This window comes from Diadema antillarum, unplaced genomic scaffold (genome assembly GCF_040938485.1).
Source record: "Diadema antillarum isolate AM-2024a unplaced genomic scaffold, OU_Dant_1.0 seq00000053_RagTag, whole genome shotgun sequence".
NCBI lineage: Eukaryota > Metazoa > Echinodermata > Echinoidea > Diadematoida > Diadematidae > Diadema > Diadema antillarum.
In genome coordinates this window covers 343,851-363,932 of record NW_027271161.1, presented here as the reverse complement: position 1 = coordinate 363,932, position 20,082 = coordinate 343,851, and the positions used below count along the sequence as shown (strand labels likewise).

Here is a 20,082-nt window from a genome sequence, read left to right as displayed (position 1 = left end):
CGTGTGCATTTTAATTTCACGAATCTTGGCTCTCGCGAAATTAAAACGCAAACGAACATTCCTCGTTTTACAGTATAGCATACATTTGGCAATCTTCCTTCCGAGAAGTATCACACTGCCCTTATCTCTCATCACACCGAGGAGAGCACACTTCAAAGGAGAAAAATATACATGGATAGTGCAGAAAAATACTTCCAGAAGAGGTACTGCAACTAATTCATGTCTGCCTGCTCCGAAGACAGTGGCATCTACGGGACAGGCAATCATGAACTAATTGGTGATGTGCGATACATGAAGAGGAGGAGTAATTGAGGAGGTTAGCGTCACTCTGCTGCGGCTACATGAAGTCATGAACACTGGGCCAATGTTTGAGCTGATAGGAGGCAAATGGTGCTGGGATAGAGAAATACATGATTAGTGAATCAAGTCTGGAGGAAGGGAAATATCACACTTCAGAATGGTTAGCACAAGAATCTGGGGGGCCCCATGTTATGAGGAGTTGCAACTGACCGACAGAGCTGTGTGGCGCCCGACTCTCTGGCTATTCATGTGGGCAAGACTTGCAATCTATTGCAACTCCTCATAATACAGGGCCTAAAGTTCATTAATTACTGTAAAAGTGGATATTTTCGCACAAGTGATTTTTTGCACTCGGCTGGGTAAGATAAATGTCATGTGTTTTTTAATTCCATAGAATCAAGACATTAATTAGTGGTACATATAGCAAGCAAGAACGTTTGTATGCTTTCATTTTTGCACTAGTCTCTGGTCACACGAAATGAGCGAAAATTTCCATGCCACAAAAATTTCCACTTTTACAGTACCTGCTACCCTCATAAAACCATGGCTGACTACTGAAATTAAATGATGGTAGATAACAACTGGTATGAAGCTAAATGATTGTGTGACATTTCACCACCACACATGTTATCATATGAGTATGGGTGCAGGTATTTGCAGCTATCAACGTTTTTAGGAGCACTGACATAAACACAGGATGAAGGATTATCACTGCAAGCATTGGTAAACATGCTCTGAAATGTCAATGATTTATGTTTCTGCGCCTCCATGGCAAACGTTGCCATCGGTCATAATGCATGTGAACACTAAAGAAAACTTGTACAACTGTGGCATTGATTCAATACGTCCTACTGATCCAGAAAGTTTAAAAAAATCACCTGTATGGTATCAATAATTCTCATATTCTAATTTTACCATTTTCCCTCCCCGAGTTGTGATCTCGGCTATCAATTCATTTCTACAAATACCTACACCCATTTTATACACAAAATTTATGCATACACACTTGCTGCTAAGAAACACAATTCCATGGTTACAAAATTTACAGGCAGTAGCTCTCATTTACAAAAACAAGAACAAACATTTTAAATGCACTTAACACTACAGTTGACCCAAAGAGGAAATCAATCAGTAATATTTGCATGACTCTGCTAAAATATCCACTTATCTGTAGAGATACTTTTAAAGTCACGACCTTTTATAGCATGGCAGGTCATCAAACATGGTGTCAGCCGAGAACCTTGAAATGGTGTATCTTTGTCATTTACTGTAAACGTGGAATACTTGCAGTGTGCAAATTTTCATGAATTTTGCGCTGGAGTAACGTATTGTGGAAAAAATATACACAAGTACATCTTAAAATTGACCCTGTGATTGCTTCAACATTTACAGTAACCATGACAGTATTGACTTTAATACAAAAACATATTTTCTTGAGTCACAAAGAACCAAATTTTTCTTTTCCTTTAATATGGATGAAACAACTTCCTATTTTTTACCAAGACAGGAAATAAATCCTTGCTTACATGCAAAACAGTCTCGTGGTAGTGTATGCAAAAAGTGTGAAATCAAAAGCAAATCATCATCAAAACTAGAAATGTCGCTATGGCGACTGATGCCTCTGCCATAATGCATGATTCTCCCAATAGGCGTATAGTACAATGTCTTCACAATGTGTGATCCATGACAGTTTCACATAACTGGCAAAATATTGAAATGACAGGTTTGTTAGAAATGTCTTGAACTGGGTTTGCTATAATTTTCTAAGAGTGCAGGGACACATACATGTATTTGGGGAATTGAGAATTTTTACTTGAATTCTGACAGACCTTTTTATAAGTTTATGCATTGAGTAATTTCCAAGGTATGAAGAAAGAGTGTAATGACGGTACAAAACAGATTTTTACCCACGCCGATGAAAATCAGCAGGGGGTTATGTGAAGGGTTCCGTATGTTTGTTTGTTTGTTTGTTTGTTTGTTTGTTTGTTTGTTTGTTTGTTTGTTTGTTTGTTTGTGTACAAGATAACAAGAGAACGGGTAAACGGATTTGCACGAAATGTTATGGGGATGTTTGGATAATGGCAGGAAAGAATCAATTAGATTTTGGTGATAATCGGTTGACCCTTGCAAATTCTGTGTGACCTTGAAGTTTTGACCCCATGGTATAGTGACCACTCCGAAAATGTCCCGTTTCTCACTTTGCGATTTTCCGCTACCAAACGAAAACATAAACTCCCAAACGATCCGACTTCGCTGCTCAAATGTTCGTAAGAATTCCGAAATTTACGTTTAGGCCTATTTGAGGGACTATGTCCTTCTAGATTTATGAAAGTTCGTTCTCCGTCATCACAAACTGGCCCGTATTTTGATGATTTTTCAAATTAACATTGATTGTTTTTTTCGTTGGAGGAGCATTTGCTCGGTCGCAGTCACACTGCATGATATGCGCGCTCAATGTCAATGCGTGTGCAAGGCCGCTGAAAATGCATCGCGCTCTACACTGTTGGTGCAAAATTGCATCGGGGACGTTGCGGCGCTCGTTGGTGGCCGAATACTGGTGCAGTAGACATTTGCATTCAACCCTTGCATTGAATAATTCCCGTAGACACTAATCATAGGGGTAATTGCCTAGGGGGTACTGGTGTACGTAAATTTTGTTTTTCTTTTGCGCTTTTGTGGATACCATCAAAGATCGTACACTCATACGACCTTTGATATCATCACACTCTCGGCTTGCTATAATCAAAATATCCCGCAAGAAAACGGCGTATTTCTCGATTTTTAGCACTTTTTCGGCGACCCGTCGCGTAGACAATACTCTTAAAACTGGACTTAATTCGCGCGCGCTTGGAAAAGTTCCGATTCTGCACTTTTGACGGTGGAATTTGGGATTTTCGATGGATTTTTGGAGGAGACTTAAGGACTTTCCTGTACGTGAATGAGTGTTAATACCGTATGTGTAATGATGTGATTTGCGTGTGATGTGACTGTAGAACCAAAGATCGTACACTTCAGTGTACGATCTTTGGTAGAACTCACTGGCTGGTGATAAAGCACACTGGCAATTAAGTGGCCGAATTCTGGTAGATGACCGAATGCACATTATGTTTACCCCGACTTTGTACTTATAGGCGTGGGTCTGCCGCCTTTGATGGCCCCTCTCTAGTTTATTTTTATTTTTGAATTCTTTACTTTATTTTATTTATTTATTTATTTTTATTTTTTTTTGGGGGGGGGGACATTGAAACCTGGCCTTTGACCCTTAACCTTTGACCTTTGACCTTCTGGCTGGAAATTTCCCAGAGAATCTCCATTAGGTAATGCATGTATTAAGTTTTGAAACTAATAATGCAAGCATTGCATATACAATGTACTAGTATTAATGAGGGAAATAGTAAAATTTTGAGGAGTTGACCTTGACCTTTGACCCCTGAATATAGACCCATGACCCCTAAATTCCCTAGTCTAGATAATCCCTGCCAGTCAGTACATGCGTGTGTACCAAGTTCCACGAAGATACATTGAACCATTTGCGAGAAAAGTGATATTGCAACATTTTCATCAAACCTTTGACCTTTGACCTTATGACATGAAACTCTCTCTGGAGAATCTTTACGCAGTAGTACATGTTCACACCAAGTTTCAAGAAAATACCTTCGGGCATTGCATAGATATGGTGGAAATTGCAACATTTGTAGCATTTGACCTTGACCTTTTGACCTTTGACCTCTTGCCAATGTCACTAAAATCTACTCAACTAATTGTCCCATCATACATCATCCTTGGACCAAGTTTGGTGAAAGCTGCTTCATCCAGTTTTGAGTTATCACGTAAACAGATAAATTTTAGGATTTGACCTTGATCTTTGACCTTTGACCTCTGTCCAATTTCACTGAAAAACTAATCAAGTAATTGTCCCATCATACATCATCCTCCTACAAAGTTTGGTGAAATTTGCTCCATCCAGTTTTGAGTTATCGCGTAAACGGATACAATTTCATGATTTGACCTTGACCTTGACCTTTGACCTTCAGCTGATTTCACCCAAAATCTTATCAAATAATTGCCCTATCATACTTCATACTTGGACCAAGTTTGGTAAAATTCCAATAAATATTACTCAAGTTATCGCGTAAACGAAAGCGGACGGACGGACGGACGGACGGACGGACAACCCGAAAACATAATGCCTCCGGCACCACTTCGTGGCGGAGGCATAAAAAGTCATTTTGAGGTGCCCACCAAAAGCCATGTAAAAGGTGACCAACCAGCATTTACTTAGCTATGACTGCACACCCACGTTCACTGAAGTTTTTGCCTTACATTTCATTTTCCCTTCCTTCACAGCATATAAAGTTGACTTCTGGGTACAACACTAATGGCAGTGTGTTTCTATTGACGTCAACGCACTTCTCTCCTTTCAAAGACAACACTGGACCATGCCTAATGACATGCTACTTTTCCCAAACATACTGACTGTTTATCTGTCACAGGATACCAGAGTACTCTTTCATTCCCCCCCCCCCCCAACCCTTTGAAGGGGAATTCCAAATGATTTTCATAATTTCATATCATGTGGTGCATAAATCGATAGTGACACGAATAGATTTGTGGATCATGATCACTATAAATTCTGAAACTCTGTACCCAGTACTATCAATTTCTAGTTGTTCAATAGCTAAAGTCTAAAAAAAACATCTAGAACTCTCCTTTAATATTGAGTTTGAGTTAGGGGTATGAGTTACTCACCAGGGCCATGGGAGGGATGGGGGGGTTGTTGTCTTTCGTTGTACACGGGCGGGAACGAGCTTGGGCCCATGGGCCTGTCGCTGCTGCCGTACCCGCCCTGGTTGAAGTTTCCCTGCTGGCTGCTGTAAGGTGGCATGCCAGGGAAACCAGGACTCCCGTGACCCGGCTCACCGTGCTGGTTCATGTAGTCGGGTCTCTTCGCGGGAGGAGGAAAGACATCACTCTGCACACACCAGGGAGAGAGAGGGAGTAGAAAAAATAGCGGTGAGAGGTATGCAGTGCAGACACCCAACATCTCTCCTTCTGTCACATGTATGTATGCCACCACACGTTTTCTAACTTGGCATGCTTAAGAAAAAAAAAAAATCTTCCAGCAGTGAAGGAAATACAGACAAGTCTAATGGCGAGTTCTTACAACTCCATACTATATACGCCATATATTTAGCTAGTGTAAATTTTCGAGAATCGGGACTTCCCGACAATTTCGCGAGTAGTTAAATTCGCGATCTTGGAGTACTGTACGAAACAAAGACACATATGCATGCAGGCCACATTCATGTCCGGATCAGAGTTAACATTTTCGCGTGTGTTTAAATTTTCAAATAGCCTCCAACTACGAAATTCCAAAAAATGAAATAAAAACTCAAAGTATATATGGCATATGAAGTAACCCTTTGAATATACACACACATTATTACAGTACACTCCCGTTAAGACAAAGTCATCAGGACAGGTGGTTTTCATTCTTTATATCGAAATTTTGTTATAGCCGAACAGAGAAGTATAATACGATATATAGATGGTAATTTTGGGACCCGAGTTTTTATTTCGTTGTTACAAGAATTTTGTTACAACTGTGTTCACTGTAACAGGAGTGCACTGTCATACTCCGGGTTTGTTGTTTCCCTTTTCACAGAGTGACCTATTGTCTGGTCTCATAGAGCCCAACACTGGAGTTTTGTCTCACACACAACATTGAGGAAGAACCGGGGCAACTTACTGGTCTCTTCTGAGGAAACTGTGGCCGCATGGTATCATTGCTGAACGGCGGCTGAGGCTGATGCTGGGACGTGGGGGCCTGAGTGCCCGGCTGCTGCTGAGCCTGCGACTGGGGCGGAGGCACCTGCTGCTGTGGCTGGATGGCCTGAGGCGAGGGCTGAGGGGGCGTCTGGCCCTTGGGTGGTGTCGGAGTGGGCGTGGGGCGTGGTGGCAGCTGCTGCTGCTGCCCTGCCGTGCTCGACAGCGGGGGCTGGGACTTGGCCGGCGACGGGCCGGTGCTGGAGTAGGGGGGAGGGAGGAAGGGGGACGAGGAAGCCGAGGTGTGCGAGTCGCTGGGCGTGGTCGGCCGAGAGCTGCCCGACTGGCCAAACCGGTTTGGGAACGGGGGCTGCTGCTGGGTCTGCTGCTGCTCAGGGGTGGAGGCCGTGGAGAAAGGAGGCATCATGGCTTGACTGGAGGGTGGACCTTGGTTGGGACTTGGTGCCATATGTGTCGTCGGCGATGCACTGAACCTATACGTGACGAGGTAACATTATAGCATTACAACTTGTTGGCGGCTACTCTGCACATTCATGGATGTTCTACCCTAACAACACACTGCCCTATCCCACACCTTTGTTTAGCTCATAAGACAGAGTCATGCTTGTCTTATCATTCTGTTAACATCTTTATCTAAACAAAGTTGTTTCTTGCAAAGAAATTTTGAGCAAATCAACAGCTCATCCTTCATTAATTATGAACTCCTGAAAATTCTCAGATACCACGAGAAATAAAAGTAAGTTAACACATTGAAAAAAATATCATTAATATTTCATTTGTTATGAAATCATGAAGTAAAAGGAGAACCTAACAAAGTATACTTAAAGTGCCAACAGTCAAATCTATACCTGTTTTGGTCAAAGTTTGGGGCTCCAGGTGGATGGGAGGTGGCGGGGTATTGGCCAGCATTCGCTTGGCTCATCATGCCTGCCCCACCCCCACCCCCTCCACCGAATGGATCCATGTTGTTCCGCCGAGGGGTGTAGCTGTTCATTGCATACGGATCGTTGCAAGGCATGTTGCGATTTGCCATGGCGTAGGGATCTGACTCCCCCGGCCCTGGAGGACCAAATGGGGCATTGCCCGAGGCCCCAGTAGCTGGGCTACTCCCGGCCATATTGTTCCTGAACTGGTGATTCATGCCACCATGGCCGGTGGGGAAAGCCCCATTGATTGCATTCTGTCCCGAGTACGGTCCCTGCGAATTCTGCTGGTAGTCCACATCCGCGAACGGGTCGCACACCATCACGCTGTTGGCCGACATGTCCCCGCCAGGTCCGCTGTGCATATTGCCAGGCATGTTGCTGTTGGGCATGTTGGGCCGGGGTCCCATGGGACCCATCGGGCCCATGTTGTTGTACATGGATGGTGGACCGTACGTGTGCATCTGGCTTGGCATGGATGGGAAACCGGGCTTTGTGCCTTGCGGTCCAAACTGATTGTACGGGTCATTGGGGTGTGGATGGTGATTCACCGCAGCTGTGAACAAATAATATCAGAGATTAATGTCAGCACTGCTTCTGCTACCAAAGTCTTTGGGTCAGTTGCAGAGAACTGTTGACCTGTAAACCAAGATCCACTATCTACATGAATGAATGGAGATGCTATATGGGTTTTGGCATTCCAACAATTGATTACCAGAACTCTGTGTTTTCAAGCAATCACACTATATAAAGAGGTACTGTCTATCATTTCAAACACTTAAAATGTTGCAGAGAACTTTTGACCTGTAAACCAAGATCCACTATCTACATGAAGGAATGGATATGCTACATGGGTTTTGGCATTCCAATGACTGATTACCAGAACTCTGTGTTTTCAAGCAATCACACTACATAAAGAAGTACTGTCTATCACTTCAAACACTTCAAATGTTGCAGAGAACTGTTGATGTGTAAACCAAGCTGCACTATCTACATGAATGAATGGAGATGCTATATGGGTTTTGGCATTCCAAAGACTAATTACCAGAACTCAGCAGTTTCAAGCAATCACACTACATAAAGAGGAACTGTCAGTCAATCCATAAACTTAAAAGTGTCAGTGCATTATAACATAAGCAATATGCCTACACTTGAGTATGTCTCCTACCCACCCCACCTCTACTACACCATTTATGACAACATTATGCCAGCTCCTTTTCATACACAGTCCAGTCCTAAGACACCTTACAGAACAGAACTCTTGAGGCTTCATTTCTCAGTTTCCAGTCATGAACAGTCACTGTAAAAACAATGGCCATGATCTTCACCACACTTGGGTGGGAGACAAAACAAGGTCCATCATACAAAGAACTACACAGGAAACCGCATTTTAGACTTAAGGGTTCACTCTTGTACATCAACACACACACACAACTCTCCAATATAAGATAACAAAAAGCAAGAGCTTGGCCCTCCTTACATTGGTTGTGCTTGTCCTTCTTGTTGCTGGCTGTGTCGATCTTAGCCAGGATCTGCTGGGGGTCGATGCCGCCCAGGTCAAACAGGCACTCGTAGGCCAGGAGGTGGCGGATATAGTTCTTCTTCAGGGTGAAGGCTGCACTGTTGGAGTTGCCCACAGCAATTTCAATGGCAATCTGCTTCCACTGCTTGCTCTTTGACACCTGGAGTTGAGTAAGACACAGAGCACAAGGTTTACTATACAGAGAATGTCTGTTCTCTCTACATCTGAAGAGGCCCCAGTTTTGGATACGAGTACAATCTTCACTACGATCAGCATCAGCACCATCAAAGCATTGATCACCCCTGATCATCTTTGCAGTCTTTTATCATGTCCTTATACAGTTCACATCCCACATCAAAATACTACACTGACTTCAATGGGTTAAATCAACTAGTGCAACTAGTCTCTCTTCTACGTTTCTCCTAAAATAACAGCAAAGCATTTTAGAGCACCTTAGGAAACAAAGATCACACAAATTGAACTTATTTCTTTCTAAATTCCATCTTTATTGATACAAATGCTACAGATTAAGTATAACTTGTGTTTTTTGTCATCTTGTAGCTTTCTTGCATGCAGAATTTTGAAGAGGAGGAAAAGTTCACCTCTGATACAATAATATTTTGCATCTGGAGTAGAAGATGTGTATAGATATTCACTGGTTATGGCTGTGGTTGAGTATTTCATCAACCATACAGTTTTCATAATCCATAATCACAGTAAAGCATCTCTCTTCACCCAAACAGCACTAACGCTATAGGATCACACTGCAACAATGATGGCTATCCCACAAGTCCTAAAGCTACCGAAAAGAACCTTCTTCCCCCCCCCCCCCTCCCCTGTCCTGTCCTAGCAGCATGAAACCACACAATAAGCCCTCAACGTGACCCAACATCCTCCTATGACATTACAGAGAGAAGAGAGAAATGTTGCTTCCATAAGATTCACTTCCCCCCTTTTTACAATCTCCCCACGAATAGCTAACTGCTGGGCAAATTTGTGGCTTCTTCCAACAGACCAAGGCGATGGAGAAATGAGCTTACGTTGACGACACCCCCACGCCTCTTGACAGAGTTGTAGAGCTTGAAGAGGTCCAGGACGTGGCTGCTGATCTGGGGCATGGTACGGATCGGCTGGCCCCTGTCCTCCATCAGCTTGAAGAGGCGATCCAGGAACGGCCTTCTCTCGGGGTCTGTGCACAGCTCATATAATTTATAAAGCTGCAGGAGCAAAGATTAGAGAGAGAGACATATATATTCACCAGTGTCAAGAGCCTGCATAATTCCATAAGCTAGAAGCCACTTGAGCATGAGTAAATCGCATTGATGCTACTTTATATCTGCACTGTCCTAGCTTCGAACATCCGAAGCGTGTCATCTGCTACAAATGTTTGGCTTCACAGAATACATAGCGAAATTTCAGAAGGATGCAATTTCAGATCACATTTATTGGGGCCTTGAAGGGATACATTGAGACCTATATTACAACTGATTCCGTTAGGAACAACAGTCATCCACAAGAAATCCTACCTTTCACTCCAGCCTCAATCTCAGTCATGGATATTTTCTCTCTGAAATCATAAAATACTGATCACAAGCCACAAATGAAACAGGCTTGTCTGGCTTCTCGATATAAATGAACTTTGACAGTATAAATAGCGAACACTTGTATGTCATCCTTTCCACTGAGCATAAAACTACCGATTCACCCAGAATTTAGATCACACAGTCAATAGTGAAGCTGAAGATATTAACACTGGAGATTCAATGACGAATTCACTCAAAATAGATACTGGTAATTTGTGTCTTCTATTTCTGAATAATAACAACATAATAAGTAAAATGAACCATATGGCCGTGGAAATCTTTTGCCAGCATCTTTAACAGGACAAAGGGGTGCAACTTCGGGATTACAGTCACATAATAACACACTTTTTCTACATTTTGTGTTTGTGTGTGCGTGTGCAGGTTGTTCGCTTTTATTTTTTCGGGGGGGGGGGGGGGGGTTGTTTAATTTTTATTTCACTAATTATACAATCATACTTGATAAACATATAAATGTGCTATGCAAATGATCATACAAAACATAACATCTCATGTCAGAGAATGTAGTGATCAAAATGAAAATCAAATCTTTTATAAAACTATGACATCCTCCACAAAGAAATACACAGACTACTCAAGACTTTTCTGATCATCTAGCAATCAAATTTTCCTGTACACACACACACACACACACACACACACACACACACACACACACACTGAATCACATCATACTGCAGCCAATATCATACAAAGGAACCCCACCTTCTTGGGCAAATTGAGGTTGGTCAACTTGCTGGCCGGCTCCTGTGACTGCGACTTCTTGCTTGACTTAGAGCTGGTGGTGTTGGTGGGAGTTGGCGGCTGAGGAGGGGTCTGTTGAGGAGGGGTCTGCTGAGGCTGCTGTGGCGGATGTTGTGCTTGTGATTGAGGTGGATGATGCTGCTGCTGCTGTTGCTGCTGCTGCTGGGGTTGTTGCTGCTGGTGTTGCTGCTGGGGTTGCTGCGGGTGCTGACTGTGTGGTAGCTGCTGCTGTGGCTGTTGTTGATGGGAGTGTTGCTGATGTGGTTGCTGCTGCTGCTGCTGATGTGGTTGCTGCTGCATATGAGGTTGCTGCTGCTGCTGCTGCTGCTGCTGTTGCTGGGGATACTGATGTGGGTGAGGTGGATGCTGTGGGTGAGGATGATGCTGCTGTGGTGGTGCATGCTGCTGATGTTGATGATGCTGTTGCTGCTGGTACATCCCTGGGTAGGGTGGCGGAGGCTGGTGCTGCAGGCCCATACCAGGGCTGGGGGTGTTGGCCATGTCTTCCTGGGAGGACTTGCTCATGGCGCCTGGCGAAGCCAGCGGTGAAGGCCTGGAATGGACTGATGGAGGTCTTGATGATACACTATCCTCCTACAAAGAGATAGTGACCGAGCGAGAGAAAAGGGGAAGGGGGCAGCCATGAAAAATATGACATTGAATGGAAAAAATCAAACGAATAAGACAGAAGTTACAGTCAATACCAATCAAAATCAAGAGCCACAGGAATAAGAGAAATAAGCATTTTTTAAAGAATAGATATTTACACGATTCCCTACACTGGAGATGTTGTACCGTGTATTTATATTGATGGATGTTATGTCTCAGCAGGTTACTAATCTTGCAAATATCAGTGAACTCAAGAAATTCACATAAATCAAAGTTATCATGAAATATAATATGTCATGTCGTATCTACATACTATAACACCAATCATCATCCTTGATATTTTCTGTACGAAGGTGACTGACGTTCAGCTTACCCCAAGCAAAGCTAAACGTTAATTATCCTTCATGTATCAATCTTCACACATGGCTATTCCAACCTTCACACAGAATATGATAAGGCTGAGACAAAGCCAGTGTGAGGAGAAACTTTCCAGGGGACTCAAATAATGAAGACGGCTAACACAAATCTTAGGCACATGAACCACTGTTTCTGAAACACTGATGTGATACTGGTCATAAGCAATACTATTAAGCAAAGACACATGACATACTAAGAGAGGATTTATGGTTTTGTGCTCAAACCTCTATACCTTCAATAAGAGATAATCAGAGAATCTAGCGGGAACATTCCCTACGTCCGTTTTGTTGGAAAATTCTTTGTGTTTTCACTTACAGCTAACTTAGTGATCTACAAGTCCCCACATCATAGTCCGTCCCATTCAAAAATAGCCTGGTTGTATCAAATCAAAACTATGGTGAAATACATTTCAAGCATCTCCGTCGAAAGTCAATTCATATGAAGTCAATTACTCCAAAGTTCCACAAATCTGGCATACAACAATTTTAAAGAACTGCCATGCTGCTCTTGAGCCAAACCCGTTAAGGTGCATGTTTTCCAACTTTCAAGCTTTTCAGGCTCCTGTTGGAAGTACAGTATGATCTTGCCAACTAAGCATGCATACTGTCTGTGGCACAAATCAAGGACAGTCCTGAAGTAGACATATACAAAAGCCTTATCAAAGGATATTATGGTGAATGTTCCTTTTTGTTAGTTAGTATGTACTTTTTTTTATTAGGGGGATGTCCCCTGCTTCTCTCTACTTGGGGGATGCACCAAATTAAACAAAAGAAAAAAAAAACACACATTAATGAGTCGCAGCTTATCCCCCCACAAAAACCACAGAGACCACAAGGTTTGCGCCGCAGCAAAGCTTGTTACCACTGAAGCTAATATTCCAGTGAATCTGCGGCTAGATAAAATATCCTATAATATGCAACGTGCTTGCCACTCTGGCAACGAGTCACACATGCACTACCCTGACCAGGATGCTTGCCTTCATGGGTAGCGAGTGAGGTGTTCCCGGTGTTGGGGCATCTCGGCTGGACTCGCTGGCCGTGCTGGGGGTCAGGGAGCTAACCGAAGACGCGACAGGAGTTGTAATGCTCTGAGTGACCGTTGTGCTGTTCGTTCCTGCACAGGAAAGTGGAGAAGGGAAAAGGGCCATACATATACTGTACATCACCTTCAGAAAAGTACAGCAGTCATGGGATGGCAAGACTATAGTGATACACTTAAAAAAAAAAAATCAAATAAAGCCAGTGGCACATAGCTGTGCATCACAAGACAATTATTACACAGTTCTTTATTCACATAATGTAAAATGAACAGAATTTGATGTACCCCAAAAAAATGTGGAACACTGCAAAGGCATATGCACAACAGGTACTGCATCACATTTTATCAAATTACATCAAAATGAGCTTCATGAATACCAGTACAATTCCATTCACTTTCGTCTTATGTGTAAAGGTCATTTTTTTTTTGTTTTACCCTTGTCCAATATGACTTTTCCAGATTTATTTAGAATCAGGATCTGTAGGCTATGATCTAAGAATTCCAGGAGAGCAAGACGTAAATACAACTGATGACCAAGAATCATATGTTATAGGATTAGTCATTGATATCAACTTTATACATCACTAACTGAGGATTAAATTAAGGGCAGTGTCATGAGCAGCTTTGCCACATGTCACTTTGTACAGACAACATACCAGACAAGCTATTGGCAATTGTTGTTGCAGCAGTGTGAGGTGGCATTTGGTTCCCCGAACTGCCATGCATGTACCCATGCATGGCGTCATTGGGCACTGATGAAGGCATTTGGTTAAAGTTTGTTTGGTCTCCACTCGTCGGTACTCCTCCCGGAAACTGGGGGCCATTGCCCTGCTGATCAAAGTGATGCTGGGGCGGGTGCCCCTGCTGGTTCCACTGCTGCTGCTGCTGCTGCTGCTGCTGCTGGGGAAAGGACTGGGGATAGTGTCCCTGTTGGGAAGAGGGCTGCTGAGGGGGCTGCTGGCCTTGCATTTGCTGGTTCAGTGGGTACTGGTTCCGCTGACCAAAGGGCTTGGGTTGATGGGCAGAATTGGCTGCAGCGGCAACAGCCGCGGCGGCCGCCGCCTGCGCACCGTGTATAACACCACCTGCAGCATTGGCTACACCACCACCACCACCACCGCTACCGCCCGCACTACTGTTACCACTGGCACCACCACTACTACCACCACTGGTGGGCCCTCCAGGGGGCCCAGAGCCAATGCCATCTGTCCTTTGCATCAGGGCTTGTGCTTGTGCACCGGGTCCATAGCCATACGTGGGGCTCATTCCCGGTCCACGCCCAGCGTTTGCACTCATACTGTTGGGCCCCGCCTGGCTGGGTCCCATACTGTGGCTAGTATTGGGCATGCTGCTTGAGTTGTATCCACTATACTGCGAGTTGTGGTCCATCTTCATGGCGCCACTGCTGCTGTTGTTGCGCAATCTTTGCTCGTAGCTCATATTGCCAGGGTTGTTCGCGCCAGAGCTGGGTGTGTTTCCATGATGACTCCCATAGCCTGGCATCCCTGTTTGTCTCCCGTAATTGCCTGCACAGAACATCACAAAAATGGGATAAGATGAAGATTAAAACAAGAACAGTGGAGAAAGAGTGGTGACACTAGACTCCTTCAACATTCTCTGCTATAATTACACTTTTATCAACCCTTAATTTCACCAAACAAATACGGCATTTTGTTTATCACTCTTTAAGGCAAATCAAATACTGATGCCATTCAACAACTGCTGAAGAGCGGAAGTACACAACTTTCTTTAATGAAATAAACAAGAGGTGCAAAAGGGGGTTGTTGTTATTGAAATCCACTGCACTCTTAGTATGATGTCATTCAGTGTTATCACAAAGCCACAGTCACTGATCAGATATACTCAAGATAGCTAGGATGTTTATCAAAGCATGATGTATCAAGCACAAATTGCCTTGACATACAGCTATTTATGTCAGATATACCCTGTGGTACAACCAATCTTCATAAACACAAATTCACTCAATAATTCACTTCAAAGAAGCACAGCAAAGCCTATATCTAGATGTTCACATAAACACCAAAGAAACCAAAAGAAATGATTACTTGGGGGTATCTATGCTTTAATAGCTTGCATTCTCTTTACTAAAGCACTCCTAAGAAATCCATACAACCATCACAGCAGCGACCAAAATATGGCACTACCAATAAAATTTTATTCACACAAGCCATACCTAAGGTTGTTCTATTATCAAAAGTTTAAAAAAAAATTAAGTTTTCTTATATATTCTTCTGATTTTGTATGTCCGCATAAGTGCAATGGAGTCTGAAATAAGAAGACTACAGACAGAGGCTTTCACTTCTTGTGACCTCTGTTCACAGAGCCTGAAATCACAGGGGGTGTTTGGAGTGTAAGAGAAGTACTGTTTTGATGCCAAGTCCTTGAATAGGTCAAGACATAGGCCCTCGCCTACACTACACAATTCCCCCATGTGGGAGTTTTGACGGCAGCATTAGAAATAAATATGAGAACTCTGGTAGGAATTTACACACATACATAGTTACACGAACATTTGTTTAGTTTGCAGATTTATCAATACCATTTCATGCCGTAATTAACTAAAAGATAAGTAAAATTCTCATGGCACGTTTTGTTTTTTTATATCCAAATGCTTTTCTATACAGCCACTTTGGAATACATTGGAAGCATCATGAAAGCAAATAATTTGACTGAGAGAAGAATGTTTCAATTCAATCTAAACTGTTTTTGTTTGTTTTTTGTTTCCATTTTGAAACATTCACACTAGTTACTCTGGCAAACTGGAACCGACATTCTTCGTCCTGAGTTTTTTTTTTTTTTTTTTTTTTTTGGGGGGGGGTATGGGAGATATAAATTTGGCAGGTACTGTAAAAGTGGAAATTTTCGCGGTGTTGAAATTTTCGCGCAACCAGAAACCAGCGCAAAAATAAAAGCACACGAATATTTTTGCTTGCCATATGTTCGTGTACTTGGTGTCTTGATTCCGCGGAATTAAAAACACGCGAAACTCTTCTCACCTAGCAAAGCGCAAAAAATTAGTCACGCGAAAATATCCACTTTTACAGTACCTCAAAAAGAAAGAATAGACCCTATCTATAAATGTTCATGCCAAGTGAAGTCCCAAATCCATAGAGGGATAATTCCACACCTTTCTACTTTTTGCATCTTCAAATGTTTCAGGGATGAATGTTGTTTGACACTCAGTCAAGAAAAATAAAAACACAAACAACAGAGGCACAACAAGTATGCAGCAAGACAGGGATAACAGAAACTGTGGCAAATGAACAGTGACTGAACTCAAAGGGCCATAATGAAAAGGATGTTACCAACTAAAAATTGCAAGTCTCAACAGAAGCATTGCACACAAACTCCAGCCGAGCAAAAAAAAAAACGATATGGGCTGTGAAAGCACACGATCTGCAAACTCAAGTGCAGTATTATGTTGAATGATGTAAGGAGAACAGAAGAGTATTAAAAAATCAGGCATGACTCTGACTGATGAGGGAAAACAAAAAATCAAAGCAGCATTGATAACAGAGAGCAAAAGTTAAGTAGACAGAGAGCAGTTTTGAAAAGGGGAGTAGAGGATGGGCAACACTCATCTAGAGAGTCTCACCTTGATGGCTATAGTGGCCCACATTGTGACCGTAGTAGCCACTACTACCACCACCACCACCACCACCAGTACCGGCACCGCCCGGGTATCCCCCGTACTGATGATGGCCCCCAGACCCTCCCATCCCACCTGAGTACACGGACGACCCACCTGTCGGAGGGGAAGAACGAAACAAACTTGTGTCACGTTAACAGTCTCCCACTTGCTCCGGCGGTCCAAAGCTACTCTTTTTTTCTTCGCTTTCCTTTTGGAAGGTACATTCATTTCACCTCTTTGGGCACTTGAGAGTCTTACCAACATTTCATGGCAGACTCTACTATAGGTAGCACAAGAATCCTGTGTATCAAAGACAAACTAACTAAAAAGTACCTGGTATATGTAAACAGGACATACTTCTCGCCCATGAAGTTGGCCGAAGAACTAAGGATTTGCCATATTGAAGCACTTTGCCAGATCACCACTGTAGAATGTGTACCTTTGGCAGTATAGTCAATGTCAAGTGCCCACAAAATTAAAAATCTGGAGTTTATTCTACTGATAGATCAGAGTTGGTTCACACATTTGGAACTATTACTCTTGTAACATTTGAAACATTAAGCTATTTACAAACTGGAAGTTTTGTCGCATGACATTTCTGGCTTACATCTCCCAAATGTATGTGGCATAACACCAAGCAAATATATTTCACATCTTGTGCATATCATTTTACTGTAAAATTCTGCCCTACAAATATTAACAAAATGAAACTGAATAACATTTTTTGTTAGGTAGTATGTTTGGGACTTTTTTTATAACACTTGCAACATGGAAAGACAGAAATATGGGTGGATGATGCAAATTCACATGTTTAATGTAATTTATAACATACTGCACTAACTGTATAACATCTACACTAGCATGAATCTGTGTCAAAGAATGACGGGAAATGTCCATAATACGGTGTCTCTTGCTGTTCATAATACGAGCAATATCAGTAATCATGTCTAATAAAACAGATTTTTTTTTTTAATTGTCGAATATGGCAATAAAATTCACTTGTACCCGCCCCCTCTCACTGCTGTGCGGTGTTTCTTAGAAAATATATACTCAAAGCAATGCAAAAAGGCCACAAGGGTTGTTCAATTATTGTTGTTGTTGTTGTTGTTGCTATTTTCAAAATAAACCTTCATCTAGATTATAAACACAACAGTCTACTTCTGGATGAAGCCACTGGGCTTGTGCCAGAGACTGATCAACATTTGTGTTCAGTCATGTGCTTTTTATGTACAGCTGTTCAAGATTTTGACTGGCAACATCACAAGGGTAGGAATCGACAGTGAGTTCTACCTATGGAGAAGTACCGTAGTTCAGCCATAAACTAATTCTTTATCCGGCACAGCGCTTGCCACATTATAGGGCCTTAGCCAGTACTAGGAGCATGTTTCAGCCATTCAGCACTCAACACTTCATATTCCAAAATGCACAAACACATTGTAAATGTATTTTTTACTGTTTTTTTTAAGTGTGCAATACACACTTTGAATCATTGTAGACCCCAGATTTATCAACCTTTACCTACAGACAATGTAACTCAAATTGATAGAAGCATCTCAGTATGAACTATTAATCTTTACTAAAATATTAATCTTTCTAATCTTCGGCAAATAGTTATAAAAGTAACACAAAGAGGTAAAATTGCATAAAAAATCCAAGGTTAAATACTATCTTTCAATGGCAACACTTATTTCAGTGCATGGGACTGCATATCAAATGCTTTTTTTTTGTTGGGGGGGGGGGGGAATAACATACATTTGTATATCATGCTTCCAGTTGTTTTTGTTTTCTCAATTTTATTGTTGGGTGCTGTTTGGTACTGTGGAAATGACTCTCCTACAGGGCAGTGACATTTGCAGGTCTTATAAAGTCTTAGCCATTCAATAGTTCTAGAATGTTTCTTAACCAGTTGAGGACGAGTCCAGTGTATACTCGGGCAAGTGGCTATATCCACTTTTACAGTAACAATTTTAGTGCAGTTTATCATTCTTCAGTCCACACAACAAAAATACAGGGACTCTGCAAATCACAAGCACAACTGTAGGAAAAACTGCCTCGGATTTAGCATGAGAAATCTTGAAAGTTCATTTCACCCTCAAATGCCCAGAAGCTAATGATAACTGTCATATGATAACAATGCAATCCTCCCTCCATTACAGATCACTATGCTTATCAAGTAACTCCTTCTCAGAATGAATGCCATCATCTTTGTCCCCTATTTGTACATATACTTTTAAGGTCAAATGATAGAACCGTTCGTAGAGGAGGCAGTATACAAAAGGCCAACTTCCATTTCCGCAGGATAGCTTATATTGATATAATCATTCTACCATTTGAAAATGCTGCTTTAAAAAGAAAGTTTTCAGCCATTATGAGCATGATATAACATCAATGCTGGCCTTTGCAATCATGAGAAAATCGAACTGTGAGAAGATACTCGAAAGGGACCAAATACATCCCAGTGCTGCATTAACAACATGTTCCTGGCCGCCATGGCAGCCCCGTTTGCCTGAAACGTAATGCACCGTGGGTAGATGAGACATTGTTTTTCCCCTCTTTGTATTCAGTCTTGTTTGTTCCAGTCCTTGTCCCGGTGAACATATAGCTATCAGACGCCGTTCTCAGTTTCTGGTCAGGCTAGACATCAATACAATATTTTCCGTCACGGCCCGCTACGGACCACCTCCAAGTTTTGTTACATCCTATGAAGTGCCATTGTGTTTTGTTGCGTTCATCCCGTTTTATTACGCCATACAACGTTTCTCATTGCACTGGGACTGCCATGGCAAATTTTTTTACAATTTAAAAATCTGACACGGCAGCCAAGGCAACCATAGCCTGTCACATCTGCCTATCCCGTCCCACCGTATTGTCTCACATCCATCCCGTTTTGTCCACGGTGGCCTGAAACGTGACTGCCGTGGCCGCCAGAAATATAAAGTAAATGCAGCACAACAAAGCAACTATGTAACATAGACTATTTCACATACAACTGTATCTCATCTCCTGATGTTCCTAAGTCAGTTAAGTCTACATGCACCTAGACTACATTCATACATAAAGAAACTGTGGATAAACATAAAACACATGTATCATCTAAATCAAGTGTATATCAAATATTCATGCAAATGGAGTTCATTCTCTTTCTGTTGCGGAGTTCTGCTTTGACAAGGAATACAAGATTAACCTCGGACCGTTCAACAGGGCAACACTTAACAACTTGAGACAACTTGAAAAGATTCTATGGTCTTATAAACAAACATGAGACATCCCCTCCCTACCCCATCCCCCCCCCCAAAAAAAAAAAATAAAATAAAAATAAAAACAAATTTGTAATACTATTCATCTTTCATAGCACACATCTTCACAGGCTGTGGAAGCATAACTGAGCCAGCTTCTGGACTTTAATCTCGTTACATATAAAATATTCAGATGAATACTTTATTTCTTCAAGACATATTTATAACAAAGACAAAGAATTATGTTCATTAC

At 42.2% G+C, this 20,082-nt stretch overlaps 1 protein-coding gene across 2 annotated transcripts in view; it reads right to left on the bottom strand.

The window, feature by feature from the left end:
* Nucleotides 1–20,082, bottom strand: part of LOC139725638 (uncharacterized) — a 79,020-nt gene that overhangs the window by 7,232 nt on the left and 51,706 nt on the right. The window contains exons 7-15 of one of the 2 annotated variants that reach the window (XM_071636728.1): nucleotides 16,558–16,707; nucleotides 13,598–14,467; nucleotides 12,880–13,016; nucleotides 10,839–11,471; nucleotides 9,573–9,749; nucleotides 8,491–8,692; nucleotides 6,936–7,566; nucleotides 6,050–6,560; nucleotides 5,050–5,272 (exon numbers count right to left, since the gene is read on the bottom strand). In XM_071636728.1, coding sequence (XP_071492829.1) covers nucleotides 5,050–5,272; nucleotides 6,050–6,560; nucleotides 6,936–7,566; nucleotides 8,491–8,692; nucleotides 9,573–9,749; nucleotides 10,839–11,471; nucleotides 12,880–13,016; nucleotides 13,598–14,467; nucleotides 16,558–16,707 — 3,534 coding nt within the window. The remainder of the gene's footprint in view (nucleotides 1–5,049; nucleotides 5,273–6,049; nucleotides 6,561–6,935; nucleotides 7,567–8,490; nucleotides 8,693–9,572; nucleotides 9,750–10,838; nucleotides 11,472–12,879; nucleotides 13,017–13,597; nucleotides 14,468–16,557; nucleotides 16,708–20,082) is intronic. The other variant, XM_071636729.1, reaches the window with a different exon arrangement.